General features: G+C 47.6%; 1 protein-coding gene across 1 annotated transcript in view; it reads right to left on the bottom strand.

Annotated features, from left to right (window-relative positions):
• Positions 1–18389, bottom strand: part of LOC309359975 (mitochondrial adenyl nucleotide antiporter SLC25A23-like) — a 52932-nt gene that overhangs the window by 31706 nt on the left and 2837 nt on the right. The window contains exon 2 of the mRNA XM_081894438.1: positions 2597–2723. Coding sequence (XP_081750564.1) covers positions 2597–2723 — 127 coding nt within the window. The remainder of the gene's footprint in view (positions 1–2596; positions 2724–18389) is intronic.

The raw sequence follows: 18389 nt of genomic DNA on the forward strand, positions 1-18389 counted from the left end.
GTACCACTGTCCCATGTAATGTAGTTTTGTGTTTTTGTGTTGTGAGCCTTGGATGTTAAACAGCCACCACCACCGCAGGCCCTTAAAAACAAGGTACTTTCATATTCATCTTTACTTGGAGGCAAGCCTCCCTCTTCCCAAGGGGGCCACTTCCCAATTCAGAGTGCTTGGCATCCCTAAGGAGGGGAGCAGCGCTGTATTTGGGACGCTGCTGGCGGCAGAGGGGCGCAAATAACAACACTGAGCAGATCCGTAGGAAAAAGCAGCTGTACCAAAACGAATTATTGCGAAAATGAGGGATATTTGAGGGAGGGGCCGTCAAATGTTGTCCTCGCCCAGGACGCCACTTGAAGGAAGCAGCGGGGGCGGACGCGGGTTGGAATACTCTCAGCCCGGCCTCCCTCACAGGGTTGTTGTGGGGGGTAAATGGCGGGGAGCCCCGCCCGCCCCCCCGCCCCCCCCACTGGAGCTCCTGGGAGGGAGAAAAAGGAATGCGAAAGCGCTAATAATAAAAGCCAATTTATATATGTGGAGAGAGGGAGGGAACCCTGAGGCCGCGTCAGGCCCACAAAGGCGGGAAGGGGCCCCTCAGCCGCGCAGGTGGCGCCTGTCCTGCAAGAGGCCGGCAAACGTCACCTCTGACGCCCTTGCGCCTCCCTCCCTCCATTGCGCGCGCAGCCGGGGGGGCGTCGCTCACCATCCTCCGTGGCTGCGCGTGGCGGCTGCAGGTCGGCGGGCCCCTCTGGAGCGCGTGGACGGCGGCGCCCCGGCGCAACTCAGGCGCTGGAGGGAGCGGAGCGAGCGGTACATGGCGGAGGCTGAGGAGCGAGGCGCCGCGGGCGGGCGAGGGGGAGGAGGACGGAGTGGGCGGAGTCGCAGCCAATGGGGTGGAAGAAACCCACGTTTCCTTTTTGAAAGAGAAACTTTTAAACGAGCGCGTGGTTGAAGAAGGCGCTTGCCCAGCTCCCCTCTGCGCCTCGGAGGGCGGGTTTGAGCACGCGCAATGCGCCGCCCTCCCGCCCTGCGCCGCCGCCATTTCGCGCTCCTCCCTTTTGTGCGCGCTGCCCCGCCGCCGCCCCGCCGCCGCCCCATTGGCCGGGTCCTGTCAGCTGATCCTGTGTTATTTCCTGTGTGTGTGTGTGTGTGAGGGGAGAATGGAGAGAGAAACTTCGGCACCATCACCGCGGAGCTGCCCCCGGCTCGACGCGGATCCTCGCCGCCGCCGCCCCGCCTCTCGCCGCCCGACTCGCCCGCCTCCCTCCCACGGCACACCAGGCAACGTCTCGCGGCACACTAGTGTGCCACGGAACACCGGTTGGGAAACACTGGTCTACCTCACAGAGTTGTTGTGAAGAGAAATTGGGGAAGGGGAGTTCTATGCATACCACCTTGTGCTTCTCAGAGGAAACATGTTATAGGAATTCTAAGGTCTTATATATATATAAAATAAATGTTTAGAAATGTACAAGGCAAACACATACATACATATATAAACCATGTGTCTGAAATAGTGAAAGGAGAACAATCTTGAAGCCATTTTGACTCACCCAAATTGGCCTCAAATATTTCTCTGCAAGGAGGAAGGAAATGGGAAAAGATTTCTTTGAACTGTGGGGGCTTACACCTCCCTGTAAATACAGTCTGGCAAGTATCTGTTAAGCTGAGCACACTATCAATATGTGTAAGAGATTCAGGAACTATTTACCATCTCAGGCTAACCAGAAAAGGCAATCAAATAAGGCGTTATCAGGTATCCTGGCAGACAGGAGAGAAGCAACACACTCAAATTTCTGCTGGGACCACCTCTTTCTGTGATGTATTTTGATGTTTTGAGGGGTGGTCGTAAGCTACAGAGTAAGCAATTTCAAAAGTCTATATAGGAGCTTGCACACCAATGTTCTGGGTTCCTCTCCTACCTCCTTGCATGGGGGAGTGGGTGACCCTGTTGCAACAATTTAATAAAGATCAGGCTTACTAGATGGTTTGCTTCTCAATTTTCTCTGGTTGGCCTCTGTTATTTTCTCCTACCGATAGAGAACCTACTTAAGGACTCTATACAGGCTCTTAAAGGGACCCCAGACCATTAGGTCCAGTCGTGGCCGACTCTGGGGTTGCGGCGCTCATCTCGCTTTATTGGCCGAGGGAGCCGGCATACAGCTTCCAGGTCATGTGGCCAGCATGACTAAGCCGCTTCTGACGAACCAGAGCAGCGCACGGAAACGCCGTTTACCTTCCCGCCAGAGCGGTACCTATTTATCTACTTGCACTTTGACGTGCTTTCAAACTGCTAGGTGGGCAGGAATACGGGCTCTTAGATACCCCATAAGCAGTATTTTTCTTATAACACACAGGATGCAAATGTAACAAAGTAAGTGAAAGTGTGTTTCAGGGAAAGCAGCCAAATCACAAGGAGTCTAAAGGGTATTTGTAGCAACATCTTTACAAAACTGGTTTTCGCAAGCCTCCCCGAGAACCTTTCGGCCTCAAGAATGGAGTGCGCATGCCATAAATAAACAAAAGAACAAGTGAGCAAATAAGTTTTCATTCCAGGCTGCAGCAGAGGTTGGGCTAGAAGCAGCTGGAGGTGTTTTCATACCATCATGGTTGCGGTCCAGGCTGTGAAACATCAGCAGCAGTTTGCGTTCACGCTCCTGGAGGTAGCGGGCAAATTCCTCAAAATTAAGCTCCCCGTCATGGTCTGTATCACCCTCTCGTAGGATATCCTGCAGGCAGGGGAAGTAAAAGTGGGTTTTAGAAGGCAAGAACTGAGTTGCAGTCTTAACAATGCAGTCCAAAGAAAGGGAGAATAACTGTTTTAGAACATCTGCAAAGGAACTGCATGAGGAAGGTACCGTATTTTTCGCACCATAGGACGCACCGGACAATAGGACGCACCTTGCTTTAGAGGGGGGAGAACAAGAAAAAAAAATCTCCCCCTCTCTGCCCAGCGCCCCTTCAGCGAAGCGGCAGGAGGCGCTGTGCAGAGAGGGGGAGAATTTTCCCCCTCTTGTTTTCCCCCTCTAAAACAAGGTGCCGTTTAAGGTGCGTTCAGTCGCCTTCAGGCAGCTACCTTGGAAGCCTGGAGAGCGAGAGGGGTCGGTGTGCACCAGGCTTCAGGTTCCTTTCGACCTGCTCTTTGGGGCTGGCGGGGGGAAGCCCACCAGCAGCCCCTAAGAGCAGGTCGGGGAGCAGCGGAAAGGCGCGCAGCAGAGAGGCTGCTGCCATAGTTGCACGTCACCTCTCCAGCTGGGAGAGGGTCGCGGGGCCATGGCTTCTTTAGCCCCGCACGTGCTCTCCCAGCTGGAGAGGTGGCGTGCGGCTAAAGAGGCTCCTGCCATAGGGTCGCGGGGCTATGGCTTCTTTAGCCCCGCGTGTGCTCTCCCGGCTGGAGAGGTGGCTCGTGGCTAAAGAGGCTGCTGCAATAGCTGCGTGTCACCTCTCCCCTTCATTTTTGACAGGGAAAAAGTGCGTCCTATAGAGCGAAAAATACGGTATTCTACTAGGTGGCTGTTCATTGGATTACAGAACTCAGCCTACTTCTTGCACCATAGATGATTAACTTAACCTGCGGATGTTGGAGCCGAGACAATACATAGCTGACAAGAGACGTAGGTGGGGAGGATTGTATTTAAGGGGTGCATGTATTTATTTTCATTGCAATAATTTGCACAAGTACTTGAGATAAAGGGTGCAGATGCCAGAGCACACACCATTAGGAATTAGTGTGTTTACATTGATTGGGTGGCCATGAAAATACCACAAATATATTCTGTGCACTTAGGTACAATGGCATGTAACTTTTGACAGAGCACTCGTGTCCAAGTGCTTCCCATATTGTATCTTATTATAATCCCTGCAACAAACCAGCACGGTAGGTTTATCATCCCCCATATTGCAGATCGGGGGTGGGGCAGGGTGAGGCTGAAAAGGGAAACGACCTGCTTATTGCCACAAATAGCAGAGGTGAGATCTGAACCGTACTTCCAGACTTGTGGCTTTCCCCCTTTGGCACTTTGCCACACTGGCTTTGGTGAGGTCAGTTCAAAAGAGTGCGAGTGAGAGTCTGTAAAATATAAACAGAAAATGCTTCTGAGAAGGCTTTTTCCTGGCACGCCAGTTTTCTAAGTGGAAGGAATTGCTTCTGTGTGGAAGAACACCCCATCACCGGTGGGCTGAAAGTGGTTTGACATTCCTAAATATGGTGGGCAGGAAGAGGGGGAGAAGGAAGTCCTTTGGGATCAGAGACGTTGCTGGGAAGTCTCTACGGAAAGCGGGGGGGGGGCATATTTGGTGGTAGCATCACCCATTAGTCCTTTATAGGCAAACTAAGGCCTGGAGGCCAGATCCGGCCCAATTGCCTTCTAAATCCGGCCCGCGGACGGTCCAGGAATCAGTGTGTTTTTACATGAGTAGAATGTGTCCTTTTATTGAGAATGCATCTCTGGGTTATTTGTGGGGCATAGGAATTCATTCTTGCCCCCCCAAAATAATATAGTCCGGCCCCCCACAAGGTCTGAGGGACAGTGGACCGGCCCCTGCTGAAAAAGTTTGCTGACCCCTGCGATTAGTCTATCCCCCCTTGCACTCTGGCTAGCATATTTTCACTGATCGCTCTCACTTGATATATGTTTGTCTATGAGCCAAGAGGGTTAGATTAGAAGAAACATGAGCCCGAAAATCATTTAACTGGACAAGGCCAAACAAACTTGTTGCGTGTTTTCTCTCTCCCCCCACCCTCTCACACAGCCAGGCTGTCCTCTGCTTGGCCCTTTAGCAGGCTCTGTCCTTTTATTCTCATTCTGAACAGGGCAGGAAACATCATAAATTTCCCTTGTTTTAATTTAAGCAGCTCCGAATTCTTACAGAAGCCCTATTCAGACAACACATCAGTGGACTGAATGGCACAGGGGTGGGTGGGATCACGCCATGTGCCTCTTTCATAAGGCTGTTCTAAGCTTCAAAAGAATGCATGGGCGGCGGAGGGCTAATGGGAGTTAAGAGTCCAAGAATATATGGAGGGCTGAAGGTTCTCTGGTCCTGAGCAAAGGTATGAATTGAAAATGCTGCAAAAGGTTTTGAAGGTTGTGGACCAACATAATACATCATTTTACCTCCTCTGATACAACAGGAACAGGGTAACGTTCAATAAAATGCTCTTTGAACTAGGCGGGAAACTCTTGCGCAATGCATCTTATGCAATAAACACAGAAGAGAAACTATATTTACTTTCAGGACTTCCAGGAAAGTTTCAACACTGGCTTGCTGGAGTCTAAACCAGAACAGTTAAGAACAGTTAATGAGAATCTAGAAAAAGAGCACCACCAGGGACCGGTTTCTATCTCCAGATACCATCTCATGAAACTGTATCTTCACAGCAAATGTCACATTATTAAGAACTGTGCCTTTTCCTTGATGCTTGAAGCTGGTGATGTTTGCCTGCCTTGCCAGCTCCTTCTTTGATCCTATTTTTCCTGTGGCAGTTCCTAACATTCTGAATGCCCAAACTTTCAACTCCTCCTGCAGACTTTCTCTTATTGTTCTCTGCTGCTACAGTGGTACCTTGGGTTAAGAACTTAATTCGTTCTGGAGGTCCGTTCTTAACCTGAAACTGTTCTTAACCCGAGGTACCACTCTAGCTAATGGGGCCTCCCGCTGCCGCCACCACGCGATTTCTGTTCTCATCCTGAAGCAAAGTTCTATTTCTGGGTAAGCCGAGGTATCACTGTACTTCACAAAGCAACCTCTTTTCCTCGTTTACATCCCACGCCTTGTCCTTCCAGGCATCCTTCCTCCCCTTCAACACCAGCTGAGTGATCATGCAAATAACCAAAGCTCCAGGTGGCAGCAAACTAAACATTTGCCCGGGAACCTAGTCCAGCAGTGGGTCCATCACCCCAAGGGCACTGCCATTTTCATTCCACAGAAAAGCACCCAGGGCAGCTTAGAACAATGTGAGATTTCTCTATACACTCCTTCTCTTTCAAATTAAAGTCTCTTCCTGCCCACCTCCAAATCCTGAATCTAGCACCGCATAGGCATTATGCTTTCTTGTTACAAAAAGATGGCCTAATAATCTGTAGAGATCTGGCACAGACATAATTTGATACATGAAGAAACCTGGCCTGCGATTAGTAAAGTTCATAAAACTGGACTTGCATAAGAAACACTCAGTTTGCTCAGGTGACCAGTTTTCCATAGGGGGAGCCAAGGAATGAAGTTTGCGGGGGGGGGGCAGGGATACATCTGCCCCCAGAGCACAAGGACAGATATTTCTACAAGCCCATGTCATGTCCCTTACTGTGCTCCATTTTGTGAATTGAGAATAGAAGCCAGGATTCTTAACTCCAAATGCTTTCTGCCATTCGTAGCAGAGTGGGTGTTTCAGTACGTTCATATGACCAGCCAGGGCAGAACTGGGAGCCAGGCAGGGCGAAGGAATGTAAACACAGCAGTATGAAAATAGCCCAGCACCACGTGCTTTGAACAAATTTGTAGAAGCATTTAAGGGCTCAAGAGCAGAGCTTTTCAGGCTGGGTATCCTAGCTCCAGACATCCTTCCATTCCAGGTTGTTGTTGTTTTTAACCACATGCTCTCCTTTCTACAAAACTGATCGGGTAGCGTACAATTCCACATCCATTCACCCAAGGCCTGGGATTTCATAGCCTCGGACGAAACAAGATGAAATATAAAGGTCTTAGCATCAGGACAACAGCACAACTGGTGCCCCTGTGATGAACCCAGCTTCAGCATAGCAGCTAACACTGGTGGCTGTCAAAGAATAACATCCTCTCCATTCATTTCATTCTCCTGCAGGGTAGATAGCGAGTCACCATGGATGCTACTGCCTGATGAAGGTTATGCAGAGGCAGGATGAACAGTGGGTTGATGCTGCTTCTCCCTCAATAATAATAATAATAATAATAATAATTTATTATTTATACCTGTAATGGTTCTAGGGGTTGCTCATGCGTAAGTTGTCGCCACTCCTGGCTAGGTTACCTGGGTGAACCTTTTCTGTCTGGACAGCCACCCATCCATGGCTGTCTCGTCAGTGGGCATTTCTTGAACTTCTTCCAGCAAAGAAGTTCTTTGACGCCTAGTCTCCTCCTACTCTCCCTGCGCGGAAGTCTTCTGCGCAGGGAGGGTGTGGGCAGCGGAGGACCCGTGCTCTCCACGCTGGTCTCCGGCGAGGAGTCCTGGAGCCCCCTCGCCGATTCCCCCTTCTGCCCCCCTTCTCCACTGGTACTACGCTGATTTCCTTCCCCAGCAGATGGGCTGCCTCTCTCCCTACTGGGACCCTCTCCGGCATCCCTCTGGAGCCTTCCCTCCGCCTCTGGCTCCGATGGCAGTTCCCTGACAATACCCCACCCATCTGGCTGGGTTTCCCCAGCCACCCTGGGCAGCTTCCAACAAAACACTAAAATACAATAACCTATTAACATTAAAAGCTTCCCTAAACAGGGCTGCCTTCAGATGTCTTCTAAAACTTTGGCAGTTATTGTTCTCTTTGACATCTGGTGGGATGGCGTTCCACAGGGCAGGTGCCACTACCGAAAAGGCCCTCTGCCTGGTTCCCTGTAACTTGGCTTCTTGCAGTGAGGGAACCGCCAGAAGGCCCTTGGCGCTGGACCTCAGTGTCTGGGCAGAACGATGGAGGTGGAGACGCTCCTTCAGGCAGTTTAGGGCTTTAAATTAAGGTCAGCACCAACACTTTGACCTGTGCTTGGAAATGTACTGGGAGCCAGTGTAGGTCTTTCAAGACCGGTGTTATATGGTCTCGGCGGCCGCTCCCAGTCACGCATTCTGGATTAGTTGTAGTTTCTGGGTCACCTTCAAAGGTAGCCCCACATAGAGCGCATTGCTCAATCCCCAGTCGTGAAGGTATTCAACTTTCCTCACAGTGCCAAGTCCTGGGTGTGAAGAAGGGGCCTGAGTTGCCCACCATTTCCCTAAGTTGTCATTTGCCTCCTGTCTACATATGCAAAATGAGTACTTAAAGGGCCTACCTGGGGAATAGGAGGAGAAAGAACCAAGAGCCCCCTCCCACGGGTGAGGAAAGAGCCTTGAAGAAGCTGGACTGCCTTTGCTGCTTCCTTTCCCTCCTAACATCAGGGGATCTAGTTCCCTCTGCAGCACTAGGGTCCCAAGGCTGCCCTGCTGATTCTTTGTGAGCAAACCTGAGTGCAGTGAATAGACTAGCAATAGTTCAGTTTTAGAGCCACAGTGCTTATTTTGTACAGTGGTACCTTGGTTTGCATATGACTTGGTTTGCATATGTTTTGGATTACAAACACGTCAAACCCGGAAGTGCATGTCCTGGTTTGCAAACTTTTTTTGGATTGCAACCCCCCCTTTTGGGGGGGATTACAACAAATAATAATTGGGGAGGCCCCATTGGCGAAAGCGTGTCTTGGGTTACAACCTGTTTTAGTTTACAAACGGACCTCTGGAACGGATTATGGTTGTAAACCAAGGTACCACTGTATTCAGTTTGGATCTTCTGCCTGCTTTCCCTCTACCTTTAGTCCTAATAAAGTTTCTTCATTTCCTTCTACATTTTAATCCTAATAAAGTTCCTAAATTTGATTGGTGAAGTATGTAACCTCAGGGTTTTAGATAATAATAATGATGATGATGATGATGATGATGATGATAATAATAATAATAATAATAATAATAATAATAATAATAATAATAAAAAATTTATTATTTATACCCTGCCCATCTGGCTGGGTTTCTCCAGACACTCTGGGCAGCTCCCAACAGAATATTAATAATCATAATAAAGTATCAAACATTAAAAACTTCCCTAAACAAGGGCTGCCTTCAGATGTCTTATAAAATCCCTGAATGAGCCCCATAGTGATCTTGCAGAGATAAACCCAGAAGACCTGTTTGGTAAGAGACTTTAGGTCAAGCATGCTTTGGTCCTGAGGGTTGAGAACTTTGCACCAAAAAGTTGCCAAAAGTTTGCCCAAAAGGCTGTATTGTACTAACCTGTCTAATCTGTGCAATGCAACTTTCTGCCTCCCCAAAGCTGCTTTGGGTGGTTGGGGGAACCTCTTGAACAGATTTAGGGGTGGTATGGAGGAGGAGAGGGGAAGCTCTGTGGCGCCATCGTAAATCCTTGAGCTCATGGAACTACAGTGGAACCTTGCTTCCCGAACTTCAATCGTTTGACTCCCAAAACGGTTCAGGGACCAAGGCACGGCTTCCAATTGGCTGCAGGAAGCTCCTACAGTGAATCGGAAGCTACGCCAGACGTTTGGCTTCTGAAAAATGTTTGTAAACTGGAACAATTACTTCCGGGTTTGCGGCATCCAGGAGCCGATTTGTTCAGCATCTAAGCTGTTTGGGAACCAAGGTTCCACTGTACAGCCATACCTCTGGTTGTGAACGTGGTCCATGCAGGAGGCACATTCGCAACCCGCAGCATTCGCAGCCTGAAGCGCCACATCTGTGCAAGTGCATGATGCGATTTGGTGCTTCTGCGCACGCTTGTGATGTCATTTTGTGCTTCTGCGCATGTGCAAGTGCCGAAACCCGGAAGTAACCCATTCCGGTACTTCCGGGTTCGGTGTGGTCCGCAATCCAAAAACATGCAACCAGCAGCGTTTGTAACCTGAGGTATGACTGTACTTATTTAGTGCTACATTGAAAACAACCCTATTGAAACCAGTAAGGCTTAGTTTCTATGTATTCTTCCCTCTATTTTGCAACTGTGTGACTGCTTGTACTTTGCTTGTCATTTTAAGCAGAGCCAGTTTAAAGGAAATGGTTACTGCATTCTGTGTCTTGGTGCCAAAGGAGTAAAAAAGTCCTCAGGTGCACCGACCCCAATCCCCCCAGCACACACACTCACAGCTGAGAATGTGCTGCTACAGGAAAAAACTGTAGCAATGTGGTATTAGCCCCAAAGGAGTTCTGCTGGTAGGAAGTATGAGGGGCAGGGAATGGGGGAAAAACACACTTTTCTAGATTCAGTTGCTGTTGGAAGCCAGGTCTCGGGGATGTCAGCCACAGAGGGTGCTTTCAAGAAGCAAGTGGGGGATCGTTCCCTTCACCCAACCCCTAATGAGCTTAATCCCTGACTGACCCATCTTCTGTGTGTGTCATGGCCCTGCTGGAGGACCCACCCCCCCCAATTGCAAGAGGAGCTGGAGGGGCTCCAAGGCAAATGCTAAGGAGCAGCAGGCCATGCCAAAGGACAATGAGACAGAGCAGAGGGATCTGGGACCTTCAGAGATCACAACACAAAGAGTTCCTGCGCAGAATGAGAGGTTGTGGCTGAGCAGCCTCCAAGTCCAAGAGATAAAAGATACACATGCCAGAGCACCCACCAGAGGAACAAGGACTCTGGAATTAGAGTTGCTCATGAGTAGACCAACTCCTCAGTCCGTATGGCTTGCAGCTGTGCTTCAGGGTGGGTCTTTGAAGGCTTAAGGCAGTGATGGCCAAACCTGGCCCTCCAGCTGTTTTGGGACTAGCTAACAGGACCAGTGGTCAGGGATGATGGGAACTGTAGTCCCCAAACAGCTGGAGGGTCAAGTTTGGCCATCACTGTCTTAAGAGTAAAAGCCCTTAGTTCCTTACAGCAGCTCCCTGAGCAGAGTTCCTTTACAGCCTGGCCTCTTGTGTTGTCCTTGTGTTTTGACCCTGGACTCCTCTTGGGCCTTAGTTTTTGAACTATCTGTGAGTGGACTTGGAACTGCTGGATTCAGTTTCACCTGAAGCAGAACAAAGCAGTGGATTGTTTTCTGGGTTAGCTCTGCTCCGTGTTCCACTGCCTGCATTTGGAGCTCTGAGAATTAATTTCAGAATGCAATTGTCCACGTGACTTCTGCAGCAGATTCCAGCTTGCATAGAGGTTGGACTGCTGCAACATGTTCCAATTGGGGCTGCCTCTGATGAGGGTTCAGAAACGTATAGGAGAATGAGCGTTTTGCCGATTGAAGCTTTTTATGGAGCTTCACACAGGCAGCTAGTGGATCTCCTACAAGAAGATAGGACACAATAGGACACAGAAGACTGTATCCTATTTACTCTCCCTGCAAAGAAATGGCATTGGAGAGCAAGGACTGCAGCACTCTACCTCATGCAAGCTGTGCCAGCCAGCATGGACTACAGATAATTCCCACAACTAAGGGATAAGAACGGTTCCAATAGATTGACAGCATTTGGTGGGGTTGTTTTTTTCAGAACCAGGCAGAGGGCCTTCTCGGTAGTGGCACCCACCCTGTGGAACACCCTCCCACCAGATGTCAAAGAGAAGAACAACTACCAGACTTTTAGAAGACATCTGAAGGCAGACCTGTTTAGGGAAGCTTTTAATGTTTAATAGGTTATTGTATTTTAATATTCTGTTGGAAGCCACCCAGAGTGGCTGGGGAAACCCAGCCAGATAGGCAGGGTATAAATAAATTATTATTATTATTATTATTATTATTATTATTATTATTGCTACTACTACTATCTTTGCTGGTCTTGGGAGACAAATAATGGGAGTGTGGGAAAGGAGGATGGCTTGGGATAATAGAAGTTCAGAACCAAGCAGCAGCCAAAGGATCTATCAGCTGAACAAACTTGATCTTTGTGCCACCACAGCCAACACAATCTGGATTGAGACCAGACTTTTCTTTGCAGCTTCCTCTTTGATGTCCCTCTAAACAAGGGACTCACTGCTTTCATCCTAAAATGAAAAGCTGCTGGGTGTGTGTGTATTGTGGTTTCTCTATCCTTCAGCTATGGACAAAAACGAATCTGGAGACTGCAACTGGATCTCTCTTGGATCTCTTCTTCTTTCCTCAGTCCCCATGTAGGTACCATATCCTGTTTATGATGGTGAAACCGGATCAGTTCCTTATGTATACACAGCACAGGGATGGGGGTGGGATAACATGCAGGCAGGTGAAATGTGGTGTGTGGATATGTAGACTGGGAAGGCTAGAGTCGCCTCTGAGTCCCCTTTGCCAATTAGTGGTCATACCAGGCCATGAGCCACCACTTAGAATCATAGAATTGTAGAGTTGGAAGGGACCTCAAGGGTCATCTAGTCCAACCCACTGCAATGCAGGAATCTTAGCTAAAGCATCCGTGGCAGATGGCCACCCAACCTCCAAGGAAGGAGGGCTTCCCTTTTCCCTTTAAGAAGGAGCTGGTATTCCAGAGCTCCTAGGTCATTTCCTCTTCTGTCGCCAGGGACCTCCATGACAGCAAAAAGGCCACCACAGACAGGTTAAAAATAACTGGGAGGGAGCCATGAGCAAACCCTCTATTTATAACTGCCTGTGTTTATTTGGCTGTTTCAATCCCCAAGTCCGGCCCATTTGGCTTAATGCCTTGGGCACTTTCACATTTCTGGTTAAGTATGTGTAGGGACACCTTCATCACACACAGATACACACTCCAAAGGGTGGGTTTTTTCCTAGCAGGTATAAGAATACCCTTTGAAACAAACCTTTCGGAGATCACAAATTTTCCCCACCTGCTGAGAAATCAGCTTTGGTTTGTGTGGAACAGGCACAGGCAAACTCGGCCCTCCAGGTGTTTTGAGACTACAATTCCCATCATCCCTGACCACTGGTCTGTTAGCTAGGGATGATGGGAGTTGTAGTCCCAAAACATCTGGAGGGCCTAGTTTGCCTATGCCTGGTGTGGAAGGTCTTTTTCACATAGAAAGGGCGGAGAAAACTGCGGTTCAGACCTACCAAACCATGCTCTCTAACTGCCCTTTCTTCCAGTCCCAGAGGCGTGGGAAGAATCTATAGATTATTATGTAGAGCTGATAATTTAGAGATATCCCTTTTGTATTAAGAAAGAGGCTCAGAGGCTGTTGCACAATTCCTAAGAATGAAGTTGTGTCACATCATTCCTCACATCTGTGGACCCAGAATCTTTACTGTGGTGGTGAATGACATGCAGCAAAGTTTATGCATATTTATCAGGGATGGCTGAAGATATCGTATTTTTTCCATGTATAAGACTAGGTTTTTCTCCTAAAAAATAATGTCAAAAATTAGGGGGCGTCTTATACACGGGGCCATCTCCCCCCATTTTCTTAAATCTGAGTCCCCCCAAATAGGGGACTTATACATGGGGTGTCTTATAGACGGAAAAATACAGTATTTTGTTGCTTGATGCAGAAGAGCAAATACAATACCTGCTGTGCCCAACAGGGTGCACAGTGCTCAAGACTAGCAAAGTTATTTCTGGCATTAAAGGCAGCTAATCCCACAAACACATCTTCACTGGTAGTAAAAATACAACAATAACAAACAAAAATAGATTTTCTGCCCTTTAACCTCATCCTGCCTAATGGTGAGGCCCATCCACAATTGCTTTCTCCTAAATAAATCCTACTGAGCATAGTGTGCCTTACTTTCAAGTAAAGACACAGATAGGGTTTCAGTCTCCATCATTTCATAACTGCTTTCCATATTTCAGGGGGAACCCTGGTATCTGGCACAGGTTCTCAAAGCTCAGTGTTCCTAAGTTTGGCTCAGTTCAAACTCTGCTTTGGAATGGTTTCTGGTTCAGACTTTATGAGGAATTGGGAGCTAGAAGCTTGAGGAGGAAAGGCAAGTTTCATACTGTTTGCATGGATAACATTTCTTCCCAACTGTGTATGCAGAAGGTTTCACCATCAAATGATGCTGAGTCCAAATACAGTGGTACCTCGGGTTAAGTACTTAATTTGTTCGGAGGTCCGTACTTAACCTGAAACTGTTCTTAACCTGAAGCACCACTTTAGCTAATGGGGCCTCCTGCTGCTGCCGTGCCGCCGGAGCACAATTTCTGTTCTCATCCTGAAGCAATGTTCTTAACATGAAGCACTATTTCTGGGTTAGCAGTGTCTGTAACCTGAAGCGTATGTAACCCGAGGTACCACTGTACTCAAGTAGGCTTTAAAGCACCAATGGGTGTGAATCCATCTGTGACTGCAGTTTCCTGTCTGCTGACTTCCTGTGCACAGGTGCAGAGGAAGGGGGGTGGGTACAGTGGGGGCGGGCCACCCCGGGTGTCACCACTGAGGGGGGTGACAAAATGCCAGGCGGCACTCACCGTGGGGTCTGCAGCGTGCCCGAGCCACGCGTCTCTCCTGGGAGTGACATGGTGACTTGGGCACCCACAGGCTCCGCGCTTCCCCCTCAGCTGTTGAGCGGCTGAGTGGGAGGAGGCAGGCAGAGTGTATGAAGGCCCTGCAGAACGTCCTGCCCTGGCTCGCCCCGCCCCACCCCACCCCACGGTGGCTGGCCCCCCTCCTGGGCACAGGGCATGTGCACTGCCCCAGGTGCCTGATCGGCTTGCTCTGCCGCTATCTGTGCATACTTCATTTGTAAGATAGCATATCCACATACTGTATTTTTCGCTCTATAAGACACACCCAACTATAAGACGCACCTAGTTTTTAGAGGGGGAATGCAAGGGGGGGGGAAATATATATTTTTTTAACTTCTTTTTATTCATTTTCTATAATCAAACAACAACAAAAAGAAGAAAGAAAAAAAATGAAAAATAGCCCACACATACCAAAGAAGAAGGCAAACATCACCCAAAACAAAACACCTACACCAACAAAAAAAAAAACCCAGACATTAAATAACAACAAATAACGATTGACTTCCCTCCATCTCGGTTTTGGATTATGTGAAAATTAAAACCATTCTGCAGTTTTTCATTTTATAGCATCTACACATCGCAAGAGTTATATTGAACCTACTGTAATTTTTATATCTCTAGAATTTGTTTCCATATATGTTATGAATTTAGACCAATCGTCAATAAACTTTATGCCTTTTTTCTGTCTAATGTTCTGCGTCATTTTTGCCAAATCCATGTACTCAAACAATTTAATTTGCCAGTCTTTAATAGTCGGGATATTTGGGGTTTTCCAATTTTGTGCTAACAAAATCCTGGCAGCTACAATTGCATATTGAAACATTATATAATCTTCTTTCTTGATCTCCTCTCCAATCATTCCCAGAAGGAAAGCTTCGGGCTTTTTGACAAAGGTGTATCTAAGTATTTTCTTTAGTTCACTGCAGATGGAATCCCAATTTTTTTTAACTTCTTCACATTTCCACCACATGTGGTAGAAGCTCCCCTCTTTGGATTTACACTTCCAACACCTTTTGTCACCAGTCTTATACATTTTTTGCAATTTCACAGGAGTGATGTACCAACGATACATCATCTTTTCCATATTTTCTCTGAGGGCAGTACAGGCTGTAAATTTCATTCCTTTAGTCCACAACTTAGTCCATTTTTCAAAATCCAAATTATATCCAATGTCTATAGCCCACTTTACCATGACCTCTTCGTCCTTGGTGTCCCAATCCAAAAGTTGATTATACATTTTTGATAGCAATTTGGTTTTACTTTCTATTATCTCTACAAGGGGGGGGGGGATATTTAAAGGGAACACTGAGCAGAGCCTGTATGCATCCCAGCCTCTGCTCAGCGCTCCCTTTCACGAGTCGCATGGAGCGTGTGTGCGGTGCTTGCAGGCTTTTCCCCGAGGAGGGAGAACGGCAGCCCATCACTGACGGGCTGCCCTTCTCCCTCCTCGGGGAAAAGCCCCCAAGAGCTGCACACACGCTCCGTGCGGCTCTTGGGGGCTTTTCTGGGAGGTGGGGGAAGGGACTGAGGGGCTAAGCCAGAAGCTAGAACAGTAAGAGGGAGCGCTGCGCAGTGATCCCTCTCGCTGTTCTGGCTTCTGGGATAGCTGCGCAGCCTGCATTCGCTCCATAAGACGCACACACATTTCCCCTTACTTTTTAGGAGAGAAAAAGTGTGTCTTATAGAGCGAAAAATACAGTAATACAGAGTCTAAGGTAGATGTGGAGAGTCTTTGGCATCTCCAGATGTTGCTGATCTCTCACCATCCCTGACCATTGGTCATACTTGCTGGGGCTGATGGGAATTGTAGATCAGTGACATCTGGAAGGCCAAAGGTTCCTCACACCTGATCTAAGGAAGGATACGTTCACACACCGAAAGTAAGCAGAAGTGGGAGTAGAACTGACAAGCTCCACCAACATTACACTGGCAAAAGTTATTCTTAGACAGGGCTGTGCAACAATTCTAAAACAGTAAGTAGGCCAACAACCTCAGTACATTCCTCCATATATGAGCATGCCTAGTCTTTGTGTGCATTTCTGTGAAGTGCTTTCAGAAGGGAACCTCTTTTCCAGCCAGAGTGAAAGAGACAGATTGTCCCCCCCCACACACACACATTAAGCAGTGGTTGAACCACATGGCTTACAAGGACCTTTCCAGTTCTATGATCACGGCATCCCAGGGCATGACAAGATCCTGAGGCAGCTGGTGGAAAATATGTGAAGGAAATCTGCTAATGAGCACACCTAGTTTGCACAATACCCCAGCATTTGATTCCAACGGCTTCAACAATGCATCCAGGAGCATTAAGGAAGAGGGATGCAAACCGAAAAGTGCATTCCAGACTGTACACACCATGACACCTCCCCAAGACAAACATCCTTGCACAAAGGAACCTGGGGCACATATTATGGAGTGCAGCTGCGTGGAGTTTTTGACCTGTCTTGCACTCCATTTCTGCAGCCATTGGAGTGCATGCTGAGGATAAACACTATTAACATTCCTTCCTCTTTGTAATAGCTCACATTTCACAACATTGTCAGAGAAATGGGTTATTGGCTAGTGCTGAAAATGGCATAACTTTAATAAAGCTTGAGTACAGACCATTGGGTCTCTCTCTTTTCTTTTCTTTCTTTCTTTCTTTCTTTCTTTCTTTCTTTCTTTCTCTCTCTCTCTCTCTCTCTCTCTCTCTCTCATTTAAGATTGAGAAACTGAGATGCAGAAAACTGGAAGAATCTCTTGGGTTGCAATCTTCTATTCACTTACCAGGGAGTAATCTACATTGAACTCAATGAGACTTGCTCATTGAGTTGGGTATAGTATTGCACTGACTGTCAGGCTCTATTCCTAAATGCACATATTTCTGAATACGTCCACTTTGCACTGTCAGTTAAGGTGGCAGAATTAGAAAGTGATATCTGTACTTCCAGCTGCCTCTTCCTCCTTAAGCCCAGAATTCACCAAGCTGCCTGTTCAAAAGATGAAAATAAATTTTGGGAAATTTGCCTACATTTCTAATGTTAGATTTTGACCTTGAGATGTCACCTCAACATTTTATGAGTTGTGTATTTTTACTTCAAATGGCATGATTTGCTGAGACCTAGATGCTGGTGAGATCAATGCACTGGGTTATACCAGCTTCTTTAATTTCTTTTTAGGCTGCTAGTTTCCTTGGCAACATGCTCCAGCTTTTGTTTTAAAATACCGAATTCAAAATAAAGAATATGAGCTACCATTCAGAAGTTTGGCTTCAAGCCAGTTGGTTGTGGAATTCCACTGTGTTGCCAGCTACCTAGCTCTCGTTTGAGAAGATAATCGTTGAAACAACAAATGGTTATCCCTTACATCAAGAATGGAGAATCTCTGCCCCTCCAGTTGTTGCTTGCCTCTAGCTCCCATCAGCCTCAGCCATCATAGTCAATGGTCAAGGAGAATGGAAATTGTAATCCTTGAACTTGCTGGACTCCAACTCCCATAATCCCTGACCACTGACTGTGCTGGCAGTCCAACAACATCTGGAGGGTTCCAGGTTCCTCACACCACTGGAATTTGAGAGCCCAAAGTCCACCATTGCTATTCCTTTTCACCAGTGTCTTCCTTCCAATGAAAATGAAATGAAAAAAGCAACCATTTTTTTATCATCCAAGTATTTGTTAATTCTATCAAGTTTCCCCATAGCACTTCTCTATGAAACACACACACACACACACACACACACGATTTTCTGTGCCTTCACATCAGAGCCAGCTCATGCACACATTGAGAATTCATTGAGTGAACAAGCCACGGTAGGTTAACTTCCAAGCCACATGTGTCCATTGAATTCCATGTGAACTCAGTCCTTTTTTAACAGAGCCCTTCCCTTCAGGTGAGGTGAATACCCTCAAGCATTCTTTTCATTATCTGATAACTGAGCAAGTGAAGTCAGTGGATGTGCTTACTGGTCAGCAATGAAAATATTGAGCAGCAACAGCCTCAGCACCGTTCTCCTGCAAAGTACCCCAGATATCTCTTCCCAAGGCAAGGATACCTTCATTACGGCTCTTTACACCAGGGGTGGGGAACCTGTGGCCCTCCAGATGTTGCTGGACTCTCAACTCCCATCAGCCTCTGCCAGCAGAGTCAGTGGTCAGGGATTATGGGACTTGGAGTCCGGCAAGTTCAGGGGGACCACAGGCTTGGCATCCCTACTTTAAACCTCTGCTCCTTTTCACCAGACTATTCCAAGCAGCAGAGCTAAATAAAGGAATAGATCCACAGGCAGACACTT

The sequence above is a fragment of the Podarcis melisellensis genome (assembly GCF_964234715.1).
Source record: "Podarcis melisellensis genome assembly, chromosome: 17".
Taxonomy (NCBI): domain Eukaryota; kingdom Metazoa; phylum Chordata; class Lepidosauria; order Squamata; family Lacertidae; genus Podarcis; species Podarcis melisellensis.